The sequence below is a fragment of the Hoplias malabaricus genome, chromosome 17, assembly GCF_029633855.1.
Source record: "Hoplias malabaricus isolate fHopMal1 chromosome 17, fHopMal1.hap1, whole genome shotgun sequence".
NCBI lineage: Eukaryota > Metazoa > Chordata > Actinopteri > Characiformes > Erythrinidae > Hoplias > Hoplias malabaricus.
The window spans coordinates 4670923-4691934 of record NC_089816.1 but is presented as its reverse complement, the minus strand read 5'-3'; the positions used below and the strand labels follow the sequence as shown (position 1 = coordinate 4691934).

General features: G+C 38.9%; 2 protein-coding genes across 4 annotated transcripts; both read right to left on the bottom strand.

The window, feature by feature from the left end:
* Positions 1 to 44: 44 nt before the first annotated feature.
* ube2a (ubiquitin-conjugating enzyme E2A (RAD6 homolog)) lies at positions 45 to 6325 on the bottom strand. The gene is made up of 6 exons (XM_066649080.1): positions 6046 to 6325; positions 5757 to 5837; positions 5266 to 5291; positions 2375 to 2464; positions 1348 to 1436; positions 45 to 1248 (listed from the first exon to the last, which is right to left on the bottom strand). Exons 1-6 carry the CDS (start codon positions 6087 to 6089, stop codon positions 1120 to 1122), a joined length of 459 nt encoding a protein of 152 aa, XP_066505177.1. The 5' UTR covers positions 6090 to 6325; the 3' UTR covers positions 45 to 1119.
* Positions 6326 to 7973: 1648 nt separating this feature from the next.
* Positions 7974 to 19974, bottom strand: si:rp71-46j2.7 (uncharacterized). Of its 3 annotated transcripts, none has more exons than XM_066648537.1 (16): positions 19674 to 19974; positions 18971 to 19070; positions 18334 to 18547; positions 17886 to 18028; positions 16524 to 16680; positions 16373 to 16428; positions 16093 to 16259; positions 15223 to 15333; positions 14851 to 14976; positions 14664 to 14771; positions 14318 to 14476; positions 12622 to 13237; positions 11434 to 11497; positions 11004 to 11179; positions 10690 to 10778; positions 7974 to 10394 (listed from the first exon to the last, which is right to left on the bottom strand). In XM_066648537.1, exons 1-16 carry the CDS (start codon positions 19854 to 19856, stop codon positions 9669 to 9671), a joined length of 3195 nt encoding a protein of 1064 aa, XP_066504634.1. In that variant the 5' UTR covers positions 19857 to 19974; the 3' UTR covers positions 7974 to 9668. The 3 variants fall into 3 exon arrangements, with proteins under 3 accessions (XP_066504634.1, XP_066504635.1, XP_066504636.1); XM_066648538.1 differs by having other exon boundaries at positions 10084 to 10389; positions 19674 to 19972; XM_066648539.1 differs by having other exon boundaries at positions 10253 to 10604; positions 19674 to 19971.
* Between the last annotated feature and the right edge of the window lie 1038 nt (positions 19975 to 21012).

Genomic DNA, 21012 nt, shown 5'->3' with positions numbered 1-21012 from the left:
TCTGCTCAAGAAAAAAAACCACCACCACCAAACATTTTACTGTTTATTTACAAGAAGTGAGAAAATGTACAGTTTATTACATGAATTGCTAGTGCAAATCTGACGCTTGAACTCAGGATGTGTATTTGAAAAAGAATGACTCAAATTAAGATGGACATTGCATTAGAACAAACAATAAAAACAGTATCATGCTCAGGCAGTGGGTTAAGCAACCCACATGTGAAAGGAAAATAAAAACCGCACTCAAACTGAAGAACATGGCCCAATTGTCATGCAAAGGAGTGGGGAACAACACAAAACTGAAAATGCACACAGTGTGCAAGTACAACAGTACCATATTTTTTTTCTTTACATTCCAAGTCCTAGGCTCAAGGCAAAGGCTTTGTGAATTTAACATGGTAGTCTTGTGACACTCCTCTCAGAACAGTAGCATGCCATATCAATTTGTGTAAGAATTTCTCAGATTTTAAAAAGAGGTCAAAATTTAGTAAAAATTTTAGTCTCGACTCATTACAGACCTTAGCGTTTCAGTGCAGCAACATCTGCAAAGTTTAAAATAAACTTACTCAGACACAGGAACTGATATTAGCTTGTTTTCGAGAAAACCACCTTGTAAATCCTTGGCATGTAAATTGAACAGGAAATAAGCACTTTCGCAACAAAGATTAAAGAATCCAACAAATTCAAATAGGGATAAAGCTAGATTCACACTGGAAACCACAACCTGAGCAACCACTTGTATTCTAAATGCAATCAGCCCACACTATAGGAGCAAAACCAAACAAACAGCATATGTTCATGACCAACTCCTGTATGGAGACATGAAACTTTCAAAGGTCAGTTAAAGTAATAGTTGTAGCAAGTAACCTTGAGGAGGCAAGGTACATTCTGTTGCATTAAGAAACGTCCTTTTGCAAGAATAAGATTCAGCATGAAGAGGGAGACCACAACACGACAGCACTCTAACTTTGCAACAGCTACAGAACAGACAACTCTACAGAGTAAGAGGAGGATTCAAAACATGGTGTATTTATTTATTTTATTCTTTTTCAATGCGCGATGATTTTCCTCTTGATGGCAGAGGCCAAGTACTGTTCAAACTGAACTGCCGGGTTGGGGTCAACAATCACGCCAGCTCTGTTCCACAATGGCAGACACACGTTTCTCATACTCTCGTTTGTTCTCCTGGTACAGCTGAGCTGCCTGGCTGTTGGCAGGGCTGTTTGGATTCGGCTCATCCAATAAAGACTGCAGTAATTAAGAAAAATGCATCCTGGTTATGAAAGCAATATACCTTCATAAATTAAACACATTAATTGTAAGTCCATCCGACTCAGTTTTACATACCTGTATAGAGGTTAAAATTGAAGAAACATCATATGTTGGACTCCAGCGGTTCTGAAGAATGTCCAAGCATATACTACCATCTGCATAAACTGAGCAGAACAGAGAAAAGTATTATGCACTGTTTTAATCACATGCTAAACTAAATCCTACTCAGGCCAACGGGTTGTGTTAATGAGCTACTCGTCTCTGACGTTATATCTATAAAGGTGGACCAAGAGGTAAGTGTGTCTCAGAGTAGAAAGCAGGACTGCTCTGTCTGATCTACTCATAACAAGGCAACAGACAAACACTACCGAGGCGGTGACATGTCAGGGCCACCGCAGCCCTGAGAATGATTAACCTCAGAAATCATACCTTCTCTTGGGCACCATATTTAGGATTCAACTCCTTATCAAATAAATAGACAAGTTCATGCTATGTTGCTGTTATAAAAATTATTAACAAGGGTTACATTTCAGGATGCATGGGGCCTGGGCTTTTGGGGCCCCCCAAGCACCACAGAAGAACAGGGTGAAAAGAAATAGTATGCAAAGCAACATTCTGTAACAAGAACTACAAGGTGATCCTGTATGGTCAGTAAAGCTAAGAGAATGGACAGTGAGTGTTTGGAACAAGGAGGTGGTCATAAGGTTACAGCCAAAAGGTGCATGTCAGAGCCGACACCATATGTACAAATGTTTGTAGACACTCAGTGAATTTAACTACTTCTGAGAGTATATATTGTTGACACAGAGGTTAATTTGTGCACAGTCTGTTTGGATTATCTACATATCACTGCCAGTAGGATATGGCACATTGGGGCACCAGCACCTGCATCTGAAGCCACTGGAAATACTCCATCATCTATTCTAAAAAGTCTTCCCAGAAGGGTAAAAGCTGTTAGTGCCTCAAAGCATTTGCAAACACTTAATACACTTAATTTAAGAAAGGCAGGCTGGATGAGCAGATTTCCACAAACATTTGGCCACACAGTGTGTGTTAAAAAGAAAATTGAATTGTAAATCACTTCTTATGCTGTCAAACTTACCATTAGGGTGAAACATTTTGGATACAAACCGTACTGTGGGAGGTTTGTTCGGATACTCCTCTGTAAATTCTATTGTGAGTTTAAAGGTTCCTGGAAAGATTAAAACATGAAAAAAATAAATAAATAAATAAAGATGCCAGCCTATGACATATTAATTCAGACAAACATCAATAGAACTTACATTCCCAGTGTGAATATTCCATTAGGGAGGGTTTCCAGGCAACAAAACATGCCTGAGCATGTACAGGTACATCGCCATATATTAGAATATCATCAAAAAGTTAATTTATTTCAGTAATTCAGTTCAAAAGGTGATTTGAAACTCATTATATAAGTTCATTACAAACAGAGTGATACATCTCAAGCGTTTATTTCTTTTAATATTGATGATTATGGCTTAGTGTGGCACAGCAGGTAGTGTCACTCTCACACAGTTCCAGGGTTCTGGGTTTGTGGGTTCAAGCCCTGCTCTGGGTGACGGTCTAGAACAGGGGTGGGCAATCTTATCCGCAAAGGGCCGGTGTGGCTGCTGGTTTTTGTTCCAACCAACCAGGAGGTCACATGATCATTTGTTTTACTCAAGCCAACTAATTAAAGGAGTGAAATCAGGTGTGCTTGAGCCTGAATGGACTTAAATACAGCAGCCACACCGGCCCTTTGCGGATAAGATTGCCCACCCCTGGTCTAGAATGAGCTTGGTGTGTTCTTTCCGTGTTCACTTGGGTTTTCTCCGGGTGCTCCGGTTTCCGCCCACAGTGGAAGGTGTCACCCTGTGAGGGAATGGCCCCCCCTCCAGGATGTGTCCCTGCCTTTTGCCAATGATTCCAGGTAGGCTCCCACCACAACCTTGAAGCAGTTACAGACAATGAATGTGTGAGAGATCCACAAGGAGTGAACTACTGCTGGAGTCAGTGCTTCAAAAGCCACCACACACAGACGCATCCAGGACATGGGCCACAACTGTCGCATTCCTTGTGTCAAGCCACTCATGTCCCAGAGATAACACCAGAAGTGTCTCACCTGGGCCAAAGAGGAAAAGAACTGGACTGTTGCTCAGTGTCCGAAGTCTTGTTTTCAGATGACAGTAAATTTAACATTTCATTTGGAAATCAAGGTTCCAGATTCTGGAGGAAGAGTGGAGAGGGACAGTCCAAGCTGCTCGAGTCTAGTGTGAAGTTCCCACAATCAGTGATGGTTTGTGGAGCCGTGTCTTCTGCTGGTGTTGGTCCACTGTGTTATATCAAGTCCAAAGTCAGTGCAGCCATCTACCAGGAAATATTTTACAGCAATTCATGCTTCCCTCTGATGACAAGCTTTATGGAGATGCGGAGGCATTTTTCAGCAGGACTTGGCACCTGTCCACACTGCGAGAAGCACCAATACCTGGTTTGACATTGTTTGTAATGAATCAATATGAGTTTTAATTTCTGAATTACTGAAATAAATTAACTTTTTGATGATATTCTAATTTACTGAGATACACCTGTACAAATGCTTTGTGGGATTTTGTGTAGAAGTAGAGCCACAGACCCAGGTAGACTAACAACTCTTAGGCGCTGAAGCATGGTTGCTTCCCTGCCTCCTCGGTTGAGCATTGCTAAAGCTGAGAGCCCAAGCTACACAGCCATTATTTTTTTCTTTTTCCAAGTACTCTTTACACAAACATGTGGATTACTAATGAGTGGATTGATGGAAATACTCACATTTGGTCTTGTTTTGAAGGTGACAACCTACGTAGGTGCTGGTATGCTGTGTGTGTGTGTGTGTGTGTGTGTGTGTGTGTGACAGAATCGCTTGTGGGCTCTTCAGGCTTCGTGTTGCCACAGGTATTTATTTATTTATTTTGTTTTGCGAGGACGAGACCTCATGTATGGAATAATGAATTACTTTGGTTTCAATTCAGTAGTCATACATTTTAAAGTATTGACATACATTATCTGTGTCTCGAGAGTCTGCCCATTCAAAAGATATACACAGTATGTAAACAACTTATAAAGAACTGCAGCGGACTGAATGTACATTAGCACGATCCACCAATCTCCCTGTGATGGTGTATCGTACACAAATTCTTGTCGTTCGCGATCTGATATCACACATCCCTACACACTGGATCAAGTGTATTTAATGTAACAAAACATGAACCCTTGTTCAGACCTTGGTTCAGACTTTGTGTGAATACACCCTAAATGATAAATCCTCTAGAAGGCACCTTTCATACATGCTATTTTTATTCTGACCAAACTGAAAGGTCCAAAACTGTGGACCAAGGTATGTGTGAAAATAACTTCATCTGTGTCCAGCACAGAAAGCTGATCCATTCCTAGGCTTTGACAACATCTGTACAATGATCAAGCAGCAATCTAAGCTCTGAACTATAATTCAATACAGATGTAACACTCAAAAACTGGAAAATAAAACATGAACAGCTTATATTTCCTCATAAGAACCAGGGCATCAGCTATCATCTGTAAACTGGCCTGTGTTTCTACACAACAGGAAGAATAAGGAGAAAAAAAAAAGAAAAATAAGTTAAAGCCCCACATATATGACGCAGGAATAATGTTGTTAAAGGAGTAAGATATAGGATTACATGAAGAGACTATTCACCAACACTTATGGCATTACAACATGCAGATTTAAAAAAAATCTTTCGGACCTAAATACCCCATTAAAAGGCATGCCTAAGACTCACCAGCAGACAGCATTCTACACTGAACCCCCAAAAAATAACACATTATGTAACAGTTATCACATTTTAAATTGATAATATCCCACTTTATCAGAAATAAATGTGATCAAACTGCTGCACTGAAAGGAAAATAACCTTTACCTCACTTTCAAATCCAAGTCAATTTCAACAGTTTAGAGATGTACTGTTCGGTTCAACTTACCATCTTCAAAAGGTGTTCCTTCCGGACTGAAAGGTAGAGGAAATTGACAAATGTGTCAGTTTTTGTTTAAAATAATAATGAATAATGAACAATAATGAATGAATCGTTAGTCTGGCTAAACGGGAAGTCTATGCAGACAAAAACTGAAATAAAGTGAGTATGTAAACACAGTGGTCAAAAATGTATTCCATCATCAAATTACTAAGGCATTAAATTTATTCTGAGGTTCTTTTATAAATGTGTGACTTGATATACTAAAATAATTCATAGTAAAAATTTTACAGGACCCTCTCCAACCTCCCTTAGACATTTTACTCTAGAAATAAAGTGACTATTTATGACTGGTCTTTTAAGACGAGTATATGTAAATATTATTTTTTTTCGGATTCCATACTAAATCAAAATCAACTGTTGGCTCATAACGACGTTTCCGTACAAAATGAGAATGTACAGTGAAATTATTGACCTTAAAAGCAGCGTATGATATTTACCCAAATATAACAGCATTCCAGACCATTATGTTGTTTTCTGATGGAGCTCCGCTTACTCCTGCTGGAGGATCCTCTTGTAGTCTTTAAAATGGGAAGAAATAAAACGTCCATTGGCGCGTATTTGTACACGAACACATTTACCAAGCATTGGACGAGGAAAGACTGCAATAATATCAACAACACTATGAAGCAAACAGCTCTACCAGTAAAGGTTATTTTCACACGAATTCGCCATTAGCCGGCTTCCTGAGACAGCCGAAGGGCCTTCTGCTTGTAACGAAACGCTTACCGTTTAAAATCTCTCATTAAACGCCGTCGTGCTGGTGTTGACATCTTGTTTAATTCGAAAACAAAAGCTTAAACATAAGGTATTGATATTGTCTGATTGGAATGAGTTTAAAATCCGGATTTTCTAGTCGTTTTGCGTTGAATCCTCTCGTTAGCTTAATCGCTAACTGTAGTATCGTTTCTCCTGTTATCTGAAATTTAGCAGCTTCTCGGGCCGGACCGTACCATTTCACCATGCAGAAGGGGGGTAGCCGCTCAAAGATTACAAAGGATTAGCGAGGGTACTAGTAGGTCAGGTCAATTGCTTAAAAACCTATAGATATGACAGAAAAACAACGTATACACGAACATAATTTGGACTACGGTCAATTAAAATAACGGGACGTATTTAAACTCTTTTTGTGAGCACCTTAAATTGTACCCTGATAACATCTTGGCCATTTTAGCAATACTTACGTCACTCCTTAGTCATTATTTTGTTTTGTAGTCATTTCTTTAATTTTCCTGGAATCATGTTGTTATAAGTCTGTCATTACTCTACATTTCACCCAAACCACTCAGTTTGGACATTGTGGTAAACCGTTTGTGGACATTTCTTGTAAGTGATTTCAGCTACTATAAGGTGACAGTAGGTGTAATGTTCATAGAAAAAGATTAAGTTAAATGGGCTACTCTAAAACATACAATCCCATTGCCCAATGCTGAGCTCAAGCCGGACGGGGTATAAGTGGGCTTCTCCGTCTTGTCGGGAGCTTGGGGGCCTGGGTATACAAAACTGCCAAAATTATTCGCTCGCCTGCCTCTGCATGCATATGAATTAGGCTGACATCCCATTCTTAATCCATAGGATTTAATCTGATGTCGGCTCTTTGCAGCTATATAACATTCATTCATTATCTGTAACCCGGAGCGGGAATCGAACCCACAACCTCCAGGCCCCTGGAGCTGTGTGACTGCGACACTAACCTGCTGCGCCACCGTGCCGCCCAGCTATATAACAATTACATAAAATTATAATCTCAGCATGAAACATAGCAGTGTGTAGTGCAAGTCCAATGTTTAATATAGTTAAATGCTGTAAAATAAATTCAACCTGGTCATAAAAGTCTTCCCTGCCTCATTTGTATTGCCCACGAGCCATTTTCTGGCTGATATACTGTCGGTGCGTTTGTGGATTTGGTGTCCAAACACAGCATAGATGCAATACCCACCCATGATTTAAATAGTGATTAAAAGGCACTATGCTCATTCTAAAAGTTAGACTTTGTGCCATTTAACCTCAGTCTGTATGCACACCCATAAATCAGTCTTCAGATTTAATTATTTATTCAACCTATTTAAAAGGAGCAAAGGCAATCTGCTCTTTGGTTTCACTGGGCACACTGATTATGGACCACATAAACCAAAGCAGAAATCTGTCTGAGGAAATCAGAAATAAAATTATGAACATGCATGTTAAATGTGATGTCAGTAAGTCAATGTCTAAGCAGCTTAATATTACTGACTACAGTGGCAAATAGTTTTCAGAATTTTTAAGGCCTTGGGACCATAGCCAACTACCTCCTTAGACATGGCCACAAGAGGAAAATTAACCCCAGATTAAACAGAGGGATAGTGCCAAGGGAAGACAACAGTCAAGGAAAACTTCTAAAAAGAAACAAGCTGAACCCCACCTGAACACATATCAGACAAATAACACCAGCTTTTGCTTTCTGAGCAACAGTGAACGGAAATGTTTTAAAAAATGTAAAAATAAAAATAAAATAAAAGAGGCAAAAAGGCCTTTGCCCGAATGCATACTAACAAGCCATAGTGTTTGTCATTTTAACAGATGAGGCCAAGCTGGAGCTTTTTGCACCAACTTCCTGTTACTCTTAATATGAAAAAGCGAAAAAGCAGTAAACCATGACATATCTACTCTCCAGACAATATTTATTTAGGACAATAAAATTATTACTGAATGCCAAAATCTGCCAGCATTGCAGCATAAAATACCTAAACAGACAGAAAATGCACATGATTTGATTAGAAGGGTCCTGCAGTCATACTGAGGGCATCAATCATATATATGTAAAGATAGTATAATGCAAGTCATGTATTTTGAAAATAAAGCAGGAATAAACAGGACAATATACATTATATATATTTATTATTAAAACACATCGTCACTGTCCAATGAAAAATAAATGTATCTTCAAAAACAGTAATCTTACAGAAGAAAAGACATTCTTACTTTTCAGTATAAGTCAATGTAATAAGTCATTTGTCTGTTGGTTCATTCATCATGAAAATTTCACATGATGTAGTAAACTATAAATAAGCAAAAATTGAGATACAGGTTTTCATTGGACAGCAAAGATATAAAGGAAAATTATGCAGTTTTTAAACAGGAAAAATTATGAAAGATGGTTAACAAAATTTTAAGTTACCTGGACTTATAACATTAGAGTAACATTCATGCATTTTATATTTGTTTGTATATTAAATATTATATTATTTTTAATTAAAAATTAAACAGTAAAAAATAAAAACTTAAATGGTTAAAATTTATATTTATTACAAATTGAATAATTTATTTATTGCTGGCAGTGTTTAATGCAACAACTACATCTAAAAATCAGTGAGAATGTTCTAGAACAAGAGTAGGCAAAAGTAGATAGCAATACTGTAATTTAATGCGGTCCGTATCATTTTTGATTGAGTGATATTATTGTGTCCCCTTAGGTGCCCCATAAAGAGCCAATGAGAATGACTAAGAACATAATACTAGATTATTCTGAAGTGATCTTCAATGCGCCATTGATTTAATTCCTGTAAAGCATCTGTGGAAAGAACTGAAACGTGGTACCCTTCAAATCTGAGACAACTGGAGCAGTTTGCTCAGGATGTAGTAGTAGTTTCTGTGAGTTAAAGAAATGTATTTATTTGTTATTATTTATGAATATATTATTTGTAATAAATATAAAAAAATATATATTTTTATAAAATATTCTGTTGAATCAAAAGTTAAAAGCAAAATCTAATTTTATTAAAATATCCACAGATTTATTAAAATTGAATAGTTCATATCTAATGAACGGAAAAAAGGTGCCTCATTGTTTTTATACTGATGTGAGACTTTTATATTATATATGTTTACAATCAATAGGATTTCATTAACAGAACACAAGAGTAGAAAATAAAATTATATTAGAATCAGATTTCACTTAATCTCAGTTATTATAAAATAGACTGGTTATTACTATACTGTCATAACTGTCTTAAGGACACTTGGAGTAACTGTATCATTCCTGACCTTACTTACTGACTGTCATGACATACCCTGAATTTCTTGGCTGAGTGCTATTGCAATATGCAATGATACAAGTACCTACTAGATCATTTATCAAAGTGCTCGAAGTAAGAATGCTAATAGACCTTGAGAGATCTGATCTTAGATTGGTGTTCTTAAATAAACAGGTCTAGATCCAATTAGTCATCTCTTCAGAAAGTCTCATTAGCTGAATTAGGTTTGTTAAATTTAGATAGAAACTTGCCTCCATAGGTAGACAGGCTTGATAACTGTTCAACATATATACAGTGCATAACACATTTATAACGAAGCTGGTCAAAAAAAAATGTATGTTATTGAACACATACTGCTGTATGAACTTTTTTTTTTTTATATCTTTGAGGGGTGGCACGGTGGCGCAGGCGGTGGTCACAGTCACGCAGCTCCAGGGAGGTTGTGGGTTCAAGTCCCGCTTCGGGTGACTGTCTGTGAGGAGTGTGGTGTGTTCTCCCTGTGTCTGCGTGGGTTTCCTCCGGGTGACTGTCTGTGAGGAGTGTGGTGTGTTCTCCCTGGGTCTGCGTGGGTTTCCTCCGGGTGACTGTCTGTGAGGAGTGTGGTGTGTTCTCCCTGGGTCTGCGTGGGTTTCCTCCGGGTGACTGTCTGTGAGGAGTGTGGTGTGTTCTCCCTGGGTCTGCGTGGGTTTCCTCCGGGTGACTGTCTGTGAGGAGTGTGGTGTGTTCTCCCTGTGTCTGCATGGGTTTCCTCCGGGTGACTGTCTGTGAGGAGTGGGGTGTGTTCTCCCTGTGTCTGCGTGGGTTTCCTCCGGATGACTGTCTGTGAGGAGTTTGGAGTGTTCTCCCCGTGTCTGCGTGGGTTTCCTCTGGGTGCTCCGGTTTCCCCCCACAGTCAAAAAACACAAATTGGTAGGTGGATTGGCAACTCAAAAAGTGCCTGTAGGTGTGAGTGTGTGAGTGAATGTGTGTCGCTCTGTGAAGGACTGGCGCCCCTCCAAGGTGTGTAGGTAGGAGCCTTGCGCCCGAATAATTCCAGGTAGGCTCCAGACCCACCGCGACCCTGAACTGGACAAGTGGTTAAAGAGAATGAATGAATGAATGTCTTTGAGCAATTGACAGAGCTTAATTTAGCAATCCCTGTCAATCTTCCACATTGTACAGTCTTATATTTGAAACTATCCACTGATATTAAAAAGTGTCCTTGTTAAGTTTAGTCAAAACATTAAAAGAAACTTCTCCATGTAGAAACATTTTTAGAACATAGGAGAGCAGGTTCTATAAAAACAAATCAGAGGGAAAGATGTTAAAGTGGTAAACAATGCATTTGATAGCATGTACAAACGTGCAAAGAAAAACTTACATAAACCAGCTTCTTATTTTCCTCTGCATCCTGCAAGATCTTAAACAAGTTCTCCACATCTGCTTTGCTGAAGATTGGGTAACCTGAAACTATCACAACAAGTAATATCAATCATTATTTACATAGTATTTACTGTCTATAATCTGTGAAACCTACAGGATTGGGGGTTCTGGTGTTCAGGAAACATTCATTTATGTATTTGCTCATTTTTATTTGCCTGGTGTTTGAACATGGGAATCTCTAAAAAGTTGTGCACCCCAGCTTTATATTATGGCATATCAAGTGTAGAGCACAAAACAAGAGTATAGACATACGCCTGGAAGAAAGAAGGTGTAGTGCCTTCTCCTTAGTCTCATTCTTGTCTTCAGTGGTACGAGCTGGTTCCTGGGACACGGGTCCCTCTGGCCACAGAAGCTCACGGAGCTGATCGGTGTAGCCAGCGATCTGAGCTTCTGAAGGGTTCAGCTTCTTCAAAAATTCATTCACTTTCCTGTGAAGAGAAATAAACATTACTGGCTAATAACGTCAAAAAAAGCACTGGTGCTAAAGGAGAACCACTTAATCTGAAAGAGGTTGTCAATCAAAATCCAATTAATTACTTGTGTTGTAAGCAAGTCATATCCAGTGCTTTATATGAATATGACTATAGTACTAGGGAGGCCATAGATAGTATTCAGGTAAACATGCAACCAGTTCAGATACTTGTATTGTGCTCAGCAGAGAAAAGAAAAATTTAGAACTCACTTTTTTATCAAAGGCATAAATGGTATTAAAGCAGTCTTAATGATTTTAAGGAAGCAAGAATTCCCTGTAGAAAGACACAAAAACACATCTTCGTCACTGTTTAGTCAAACATAATAAGCCAGACACACTAATGCACAGTAAGCTCATACCAATGCCACTAGCTTTAACACTGAATGTAATTCTTTGCTGAGAGTAACCCGCCACCCAAATAATTTGGCCAAATAGCAGTAATGTTTGACCTGGTGTAGGCCCATCACAATAGCCATTTTTGTGGTTGATATTTGTGCCAAAAATAGTTGCTAAACATTATATTATTGTCATTTTAAAGCCATTTTATGTCACATATAATGATAATATAATAGTATAATAATGCAATAACACTCCTTTTAAAAAAAGCTTTTAAGAATATTCAGACACCGAAATTCTAATATAAAATATGTTTAAATAGCTTAATAAGTAAAATATAAAACATAATCAGGTTTCAAACAAACTGACATAACAGCCCCAGAACGGATAGAGCAGAGAAAACCAGAGCTTGTGATTTGTTAAAATACGGGTGAGGTTCATTGTTGTGTAATCAAACACACAAGCACACACAAATGGGCGATATTAAGATCAGCAAAAATGATTAAGGAAATGTCCATATATTGTACAATAAGTTAATAATGTCATTATTTCGACAGGCCTAAACTTGTGGTTCCTTTCAATTGACATATAGAGTAGTGTGACTTTATGGTAGGTGTAACTTATTGGTCACCAAACCGGATGAAGGAGATCTGCATTCCTGAAGGATCCAATTTTTAACCACAAAAGTGCTGTACACCATGTAGCCCTTTACAAGCCTTTGATTGGCTGGATCATATGTGTTAGAGTTAGATAAGGGAGCCCTGCATTTTAGAAGCAGGTTGAAACGTAACTCTTCAGGACAGTAGGTTAAAAAACACAGGATACACCCTGATATAACCAGTGAGGGTAGGCTTAACATAGATGTACAGTAAGTCCAAAAGTTTGTAGATGACCCTTATAAATCAGTAAATTCAGCTTCTTTTAGTTGCCCCTATTGTGGATGATTTGCCAACATCTAGACTTCACAGAAGAGAAGAAGCTGTTCCTGAAGCAAACAGGCACAAACTCTCACAAACAGTGGGAATACAGATGAAGGGTGAATTAAATATATTGAAAACCCACCAGAAATTTCCTTGAGTAAATCAAATATCACTTTATTGACCTCAGGTTTTCTCCATTTGGGAGGGTTGCCTGTTTTCTTGGCCTGTATTTGAGGTGGACTCTGTGTCTCTTCTTTCGTGCGACCATCCTTCTCTTTCCCTTTGAGTTGGTCTGATCCTGTTGACTTTTTGCGAGCAAAAAATTCCTTCTTGTTTACATTTTCACTCACATGGCAATCTGAAAAGCCGTCCGTTTCATAATAACTCTCATCATCCGTGTCAAGTGCGCTTAAGGAAGCTGGCTGTTTTTTGGGAAGAACTTTAGTTCTTGCGGCAAACTGTGCCAAATTGTCACCAACACTTTCACTTCCACTCAAAGTCTCAGGTTCATCCTCATTAAAAATATAATAAGGACATTGGGTGTATTGTTTTTCACTTTTACAGTTGTGCTCAGAGGAAGATGGATATCCGGAATGTGTGACAGACAGCTCTCCTTCTATTTTTGAACATTGTCTTTGCAATTTATCTGTACATTCTGGTTGGACAGGGGCCATGCAATCATTCTGAGGTGTGGCCTCTGATAAACTGCATCCATCTTCAGCATCATCTGGCTTCTCCTCCCCTTTGAGATTATGAGGCTGAAAATAAAGGATGGTGTCAGTGTAAATGGAAAGGAGATTCATGTGAAGCTATTTCTCAGTAGCTACTTCATATATAACATTTCAGCTGTTGCATCATTTTTTTTTCAAAATTAGCTTAAAATGCCTCCCATTATGAGCTTAAAGTTGGAGAAAAAGACCAAATAAAAAATGATCAGGTGTTTTTAAATGGAAATAACCAACATGAAATACATGCAGATAAGCAAGTGTTTTGCAAAAGCGTTGGTTCGGTTAAAAACATTTTGCTAAGTTAAGAAATGGATAGGTTTAGTTCAGGGGTCGGCAACCTTTACCACTCAAAGGGCCATTTGGACCTATTTCACACAGTAAAGAAAACACTGGGAGCCACAAAACCCTTTTGAAATTTTTAATGAAATAACACTGCGCATAACAGGGTTTTTTGCCTTTGTGCTGTGTATAAACAAACTATACTGTGTTACATTTATGAAATCAATGAACGACTGCAGAGAAAATGAAATAATATTTCTCCATGCAACAAAACATTTTTAACTCTGAAAAAAAAGACGTTGTGTTGACGGTTAAGTAAAATACTCAATGTCTATTTGAGTCCTTGTAGTAATGGAAAAAAAACGGCGAACTTAAATTATCCACTGGCAGCAAACAACAATGCTGTCCTCTCTCTGTGTGCCGTCATTATTTTACTGGCGCCGTGCAGTCAGCGGTCAAACAGTTCAAGAAACCGCACACTGGCGGGTGTCGCACATTGGAAGTTGTGACGTATATTAAGAGCGACAAAAATATTTTAAATATTAAATACTAAATTATTTTAGATGTTACAAGATTGCCATAATCTTCATAGAATTACATTTTGAAAACGAACTAAAATAAAATACATTTTAATTAAATACTCATTAATTATTTTCAAAAGTTGAGCCGCATCAGAGGGATCAAAGAGCCGCATTCGGCTATGGCTAAATAAACACCTTCCTTTGTCTAATATGGCTATGAAGGGGTTCAAAGAATGTTGCCTTTGTGTGTTAAATTCATTCTGTGGGTTGTGATTTGGTGCATTTGTATATTCTTGGTCCATGTACTTGCCTCATCATCTTCTTGGCCAGGAGTTAGAAAAGATGCTAGACCACCCAAAAGGAACCACACACCCTCATCCTGTTCCTCTTCTCCCAGTAACTTATGGAGTGGGTACAGAAACTTAAATACAAGTTGAGTGTGGCCTAGCTCTGTGTCTGCTAGCAGCACCTAGTGAAATGATCATATGTTAACTATGTGTTAAACAGTTATTTGATTATGATTATTTTTGTCACTGTTCAATGAAAAACATGTATCTTAATTTTATCTCAATACGTTATTTGAAGATAGCAGCTGTGCTTCACATTGTGTGGAAATCTCATGATGAACGGATCAAGACATTGATTATGTTACTTACTTTTAAGAAGCATTCAAATGTTGATCTTGCTTCTTCTTGGCAGTCCTCATTAAGATTGGTTTTGGTGTTCTCCACTATTGATGCTATAGATGGCAGATGAGATATGCCCTGTGGATAAATTAAATATTGATCAAGTTCTTAAAGTGTTATTAATTATATGATAATATAAGACAAAATGACTTCTCACCTTGCAGTGATTATAAAAGTCAACTATCTCCAACTGTGTCTTTTTCACGTCCCAGTGGAGATTCTCAGGGTTGTTGATCTCTTCCAAATGAATTGTGAACCACAGAATTTCTTCTTTTGACTCAACCTATGATATAAATTTGATGATTTAGTTAATAAATTAGCAATTGACCTGAAAAATAAATAATGTGATAGCCAGTATGAGGGCAATTCAACAAACTGATGCACTATAATTAGCTGCTACATGTATGAAGCAGGGTTTAAAAACATACAAGTTACAAACCAAACAATGAAGGCCATATTTCAGGCTTCATTTAAGTGTTGTTGTTGCTGGCATGCTCAGGAAATTAAAGTATGTAAAAGAAAGACTCACATTAGTGACAGTTACGTCCCATTTTCCAACCCGCCACATCTCAAAGGACAGTTTAAACTCCATCCTCTCCTCCTGAGGCATGCTAAAGTAATATTCCATATCACTGTCCTCCTAACAACAAACAGTGAGAAAAACATTAATTCATTCATTCATTATCTGTAACCCTTATCCAGTTCAGGGTCGCAGTGGGTCCAGAGCCTACCTGGAATCATTGGGCGCAAGGCAGGTTTACACCCTGGAGGGGGCGCCAGTCCTTTACAGGGCAAAACACACACTCACACATTCACTCACAAACTCACACCTACAGACACTTTTGAGTCGCCAATCCACCTACCAACGTGTGTTTTTGGACTGTGGGAGGAAACCGGAACACCCGGAGGAAACCCACACAGACACAGAGAGAACACACCACACGCCTCACAGACAGTCACCCGGAGGAAACCCACGCAGACACAGGGAGAACACACCACACTCCTCACAGACAGTCAACTGGAGGAAACCCACGCAGACACAGGGAGAACACACCACACTCCTCACAGACAGTCACCCGGAGGAAACCCACGCAGACACAGGGAGAACACACCACACTCCTCACAGACAGTCACCCGGAGGAAACCCACACAGACACAGGAAAAACACACCACACTCCTCACAGACAGTCGCCTGGAGGAAACCCACGCAGACACAGAGAGAACACAGGGAGAACACACCACACTTCTCACAGACAGTCACCCGGTGCGGGACTCGAACCCACAACCTCCAGGTCCCTGGAGCTGTGTGACTGCGACACTACCTGCTGCACCACCAATGCTGCCCGCTCTTGAATTATGTTATATTTAAATAACAATAGAATAGAATATTATTGCATACACTTTCATTGATGGAACTCTCACAACTGTTGGCACCATCCGATTCAATTACAGCAGGTCTGCGTGATGACAAAGCCTTCTGCATTAGCTCCTTTTCTTTCTTCTTTATCTTCTTCATTTTGCCTTTCTTTTTAAACAACTTGGAGACCTTTTCAATCATTTTGCTGCCTGCACCAAGACATACAAAACTGGCATTTTACAATGTTTGTTACACTCTAAGAATCTTTTACCCAATACCTTATTATCTGTCTCATTTCCTATAATAAAACATTACAACTCACCTTTCTTTTTCGTCCTTATTTCTTCAGATGGACTCTCTGCCACCTCTTCTTCCATCCTGCATAATAGGATTGCAACAAAAATTATCAATAACATATTTGAGAAGTACTAGATGCTGCTCTGTATAAACAGATATGCTGAAGTCACACTTACATTTCTCTGTTCTCCAAACACAAAGAGGAAGGAAAGTCTTCTTTTTCTGAGTCAGAAGCTTCTTTCACTAGGCTCACAGTGGGCATCCGCTCGAGCTGACAAACCACTAGGCGATTCAAATGGTCTGGGTCAGACAGCAATGTCACAAGCACCAGCACTGGGAAACAACACAAACAAGTTGAAACAATCAGATTACAGAACTTACTGCAGACATCTAGTAGCTTCCTGTTAACCCTTCAAACAGCTTAAGTTTGCCTTAGCTTAAAAAACAATTGGAGTATCTTGTCTTTTCTTTAGTTTCTGTGTAACTAGAGTGTTATGAGCCCCAATGCATGAAAATCACTAACGTGAAAATCATCTTCTTTCTGTTAGACTCTGTATAAAATTTCAATACACTTTTTACCAAACTATTATTTTGCCTTCCTGTTCTCAAGTATTAACTGTAATATGCATCTTGTGGTAAACCTGTGTGGTCAGATGGTGCTGAAGTTTTTTTTCTTCGTGGTAGCCTTGAAGCTTCCTGAACAGTTTTTCTAAACAGCTTTTTAATGATGTAAGAATTATCTAGGCGTACACTACAAGGGGTGTACAAAAGGAAAAGTGAACTGAAGCTACAGTACGAGTCCTGGGTCGACCTTTTACTCAGGTGAAAGTGGAAGTTGGAAACTAAGAATACAGATCAAAAAGTACATTCTACATTTTAACATACACACAAACTATACAACAGCCAGATACTATCACTAAAGTATTTTGTACACCCATTCCCAAAGGTCCCAAATGGATGTGGGCAAGATGAGGAACAGTGTGGGTGAGTATTTACAGGATTATATATTTCTCAGAACTCCCAACCAAAGAAACTCAATTTAGACAGTACATATGCCTAGGTTTATCAACTAGATCCAGGGCGACTGTACCAACACTTTTCTTTAATGTCTGATTAATTTCACTAGTGTTGACACATATTTGGTCATGAGGCTGAGAGACGAGCAAAAATGTCCAATGCAAATGACACACCTAAAATCAGCTGCACAATCAGCTCTACCAGTTTGCATAAACTAACTAACATAAATGGTCAAGAAAAAAAATATCATCTGACAACTGCACAACAATTTGTATAAGAAGCACATTATGTTCCCATACGTAAAGGATACATCTAAAAGCACAAATGTGGGTGAGCAAGTGCGCTAATGTAGGTGCTCTATTCCTACAGTTCAGAGCATGCTGATAGTGGTTCATCCCTTTGATACTATCTTTGTGAAAAATGCAAATGATTCACTCTGGAATTCTGAATATGCTAAAAACAATTTTCCTAACTGAGGTAACTTTTGAACAATGTGAACAGAAACAGAAAATAGGCCAAACCTTTCATAGCCAGAATTTCTTGTAAAGCACAGTGGTAGATTTCAGACGCCCATAGGTGCTGAGGGAAAAGGCTTTGTATCAGAGCATCACAAAAATTCCTGAGGATAGCCATTTCCTCTGCCTTACAGCTGAACAACGGTGACCTGGGACAAATTATATCACTGTTATAAACACTGATAAAAAAGACGAATGCTTACAGGCTTACAGTGATCATCTTTGAAAGGTTCTGCCTGTGCAGTTAAATTCTGTACTACTCAATCAATCCATAGCCTAGAAGAAGCCTATGACAGAATCAACTGAAAAAGGCGGTGTGCATGGCTGTCCAAGCTACGTTTACATAACAAACACAGGGGCAAGTGCTGGTTAAGTTTCCTTATGAATACCTCACACACAACAAACAGGTGTATGATTTCCAATGTGAGCAGGAACATGTACATAACATACTTACTTGTGTGACTTCTTTGCGCAGTGCAGGTGCTGGGTGAAGATATGAATGCACCCCACACTGGTGACTGACAGGTCAAAGTCCTTGGCCTTTTCAATGATTTGGTCCACAATGTGTTGGAATTCCGAGAGCAGAGCTGTATATAAGGGCTGACTCTCTACAAGCTCTGGGACAGTGTACCAGGGCTGGACCAGATGATTATAGGCACACCTAAACACTATCAAACAGAAGTTCTCAGTCTGATACATATCAAGGCCCAACTATTTTTAACTAGAATGCAAGAAGGCCCATACTGGGGGAAAAAATGCTTTGATACAGAGGTTATAGTTCATTCTTATTATTAAGTAAGTCCGTTTTTTAATCATTAATATTATGAGAATGTGTCCCAGCTTTAAAGCACTTACAAGAATATCATACTACTGAAGAACTGCAGGATTTCCCGTGTTCCTTATGAGTATGTAAGATGAGTTATAAATGGATGAGCAACACACAAACTGAAACTCAGTAGTTCCTAAAACGCTAAATAGTTGGATAGACCATGGATGCTATCAAACATCTGTCATGTATTTCATTCTGGGAAACCACATGGCTCTCTTAGTTTACTTGCACGCCTGAATAGAAAATGAAAGTTAGTACATACATTGATTAAGTGCCCTCTGTACATTTGGGTACTGTGACCTTGGGACCGTTGCTCCCGTGTCCGTCTCATCTCTGCCAACCACATGATCACTGTCACAAGTCTGTTGTAAACAAGATGAATGATTAAAGGCTATGAATGATTCATCACATTGAAATAGATCCCAATATCATTCTTGCTTTGACAGTCCACCTATGTGCAATTATTTATAAACTTTCTAGAGGAACAAACCATCCAAACGTCTCTGACTCAACCTCCAGAAAATTGAGTTGATTTTTGCCACTGTTTGTAAACAAAAACATGACCAAATCCAAATCCAAATAATGAGATTTTAGACCCGTTTCCCGAACAGAGGTTGAGTCTAGTCCTTGAGTACATTATGTTTTGAACAGGGGGTCTCCACTGAAGGATAAATGTAGTCAAGGCGTGTAAAACTTGTAAATATTTTTGCTTATAACTTAATTTAATGTATGATTAAATCAAACCAAACCTGACTACTGATATCAAACATGTATCAGAAACAGAAAATATGAATTTGACAGAGAAGCTGTACCTCAGAATAAGTTTAACATCGTGTAGTTTAAAGAGGAGGGTTAAAAGTACAATTTAAATGAAGACTGTAGCTCAAAGGGTTACACAGCAGTCTGTATTTTAAATGAAGACGGCACCAGAGAAGCGGATTAATACAGTTCATTAAAGTCAGTACCTCAGAAAATGTTTCCTCGGTGCTCTCTGTCTGAGTGCTTTTCTCCCTCCTCTCACAAACAGCTGGAACAATGAGAAGAAAACACACTACACAAACGGCAACCTGCAACGGGAACTGTCCCGACTCCGAGAAATACCACACCAGGCTCAGAAAGGTAGCCAACAGGCAATGCCAAAAGCGCATTTTCCTCCGTGGAAGTGTCGACGTTTTCTTTAACTTTCTGTGGCCATCCGAGGCAGGTTCAGTATCCTATTTCAAAAAGACTTTGCCGCTGAGGGACCTTACGAGTTATAACCGGAAGGTAAGACATTGTGGGTGTAATGTGATTGGCTCAGAGGTCGTCTTCATTTGATCTAGTGTATCGTGAGTTTAGTTGAACACTCGCTTTCACATGTAACCACTACAGATCATCCATTTACAATCGGGTTAAGATATAAATTCCAGACGTGTGGACATTTCACATCAGAACAACGGTAACATCTTGTTTCAGGAAGACATCCTGTAGCTGCCTGATGTCCTTAGTTTTGCCACAAGGTGGCACTTAACCTATATACTTCAAAGCAAGATTTATGAATGAATCCAGGAGGGTCATGGCCTTCCTGTGGCTGATCTATATGATGTCCAGGTGTCTGTTTTTAGACAAGCGTTATTATAGGGAGATTAAAGCAGAAAAATGTAGAGCGACCACATTCTATGTCCAAGTAAATGTTGCTACAGTGAAAAACACAAACTCCTTCCAGAAAAATAAAGCAATAAAATAGCAAGTAGAAACACAAGGCGGCTGCTCGGAAACTTACTTAAAAGAACAAGTTATATTCATTCATTCATTGTCTGTAAGCTCTTATCCAGTTCAGGGTCGCGGCAAGTCCGGAGCCTACCCAGAATCACTGGGTGTTAGGCTGGAACACACCCTGGAGGGGGCGCCACCCAGTAAACAAGGAATGTCCCTGGACGTTCAAAATAGGGCTAAAAGTAGTCTGTCCGTCAAGGACATATTTTAAACATCAATGGACGTCCAAAATCCATCTTAATAAGTTAGTTAAGTGGTGACCAATCGATAACGTCAGTGGACGTCCAAAATGCGTTTTATACAAGTAATTTATTTCAGGACCAATTAATAACGTCAATGGACGTCCAAAATACGTCTAATAGTCATCTTTTCAATGTCTGTGTTTGGACGTCTTTTCAACTTTCATTTTCAACCTTAAGAGAACGGCAATCATTACGTTATTTCAATGTTTAATCAACGGCTAAATATTTACTGGGCAGTCCTTCACAGGGTGACACACACTCACACATTTACTAACACTTGTTTTTGACCGTGGGAAAATACCCATGC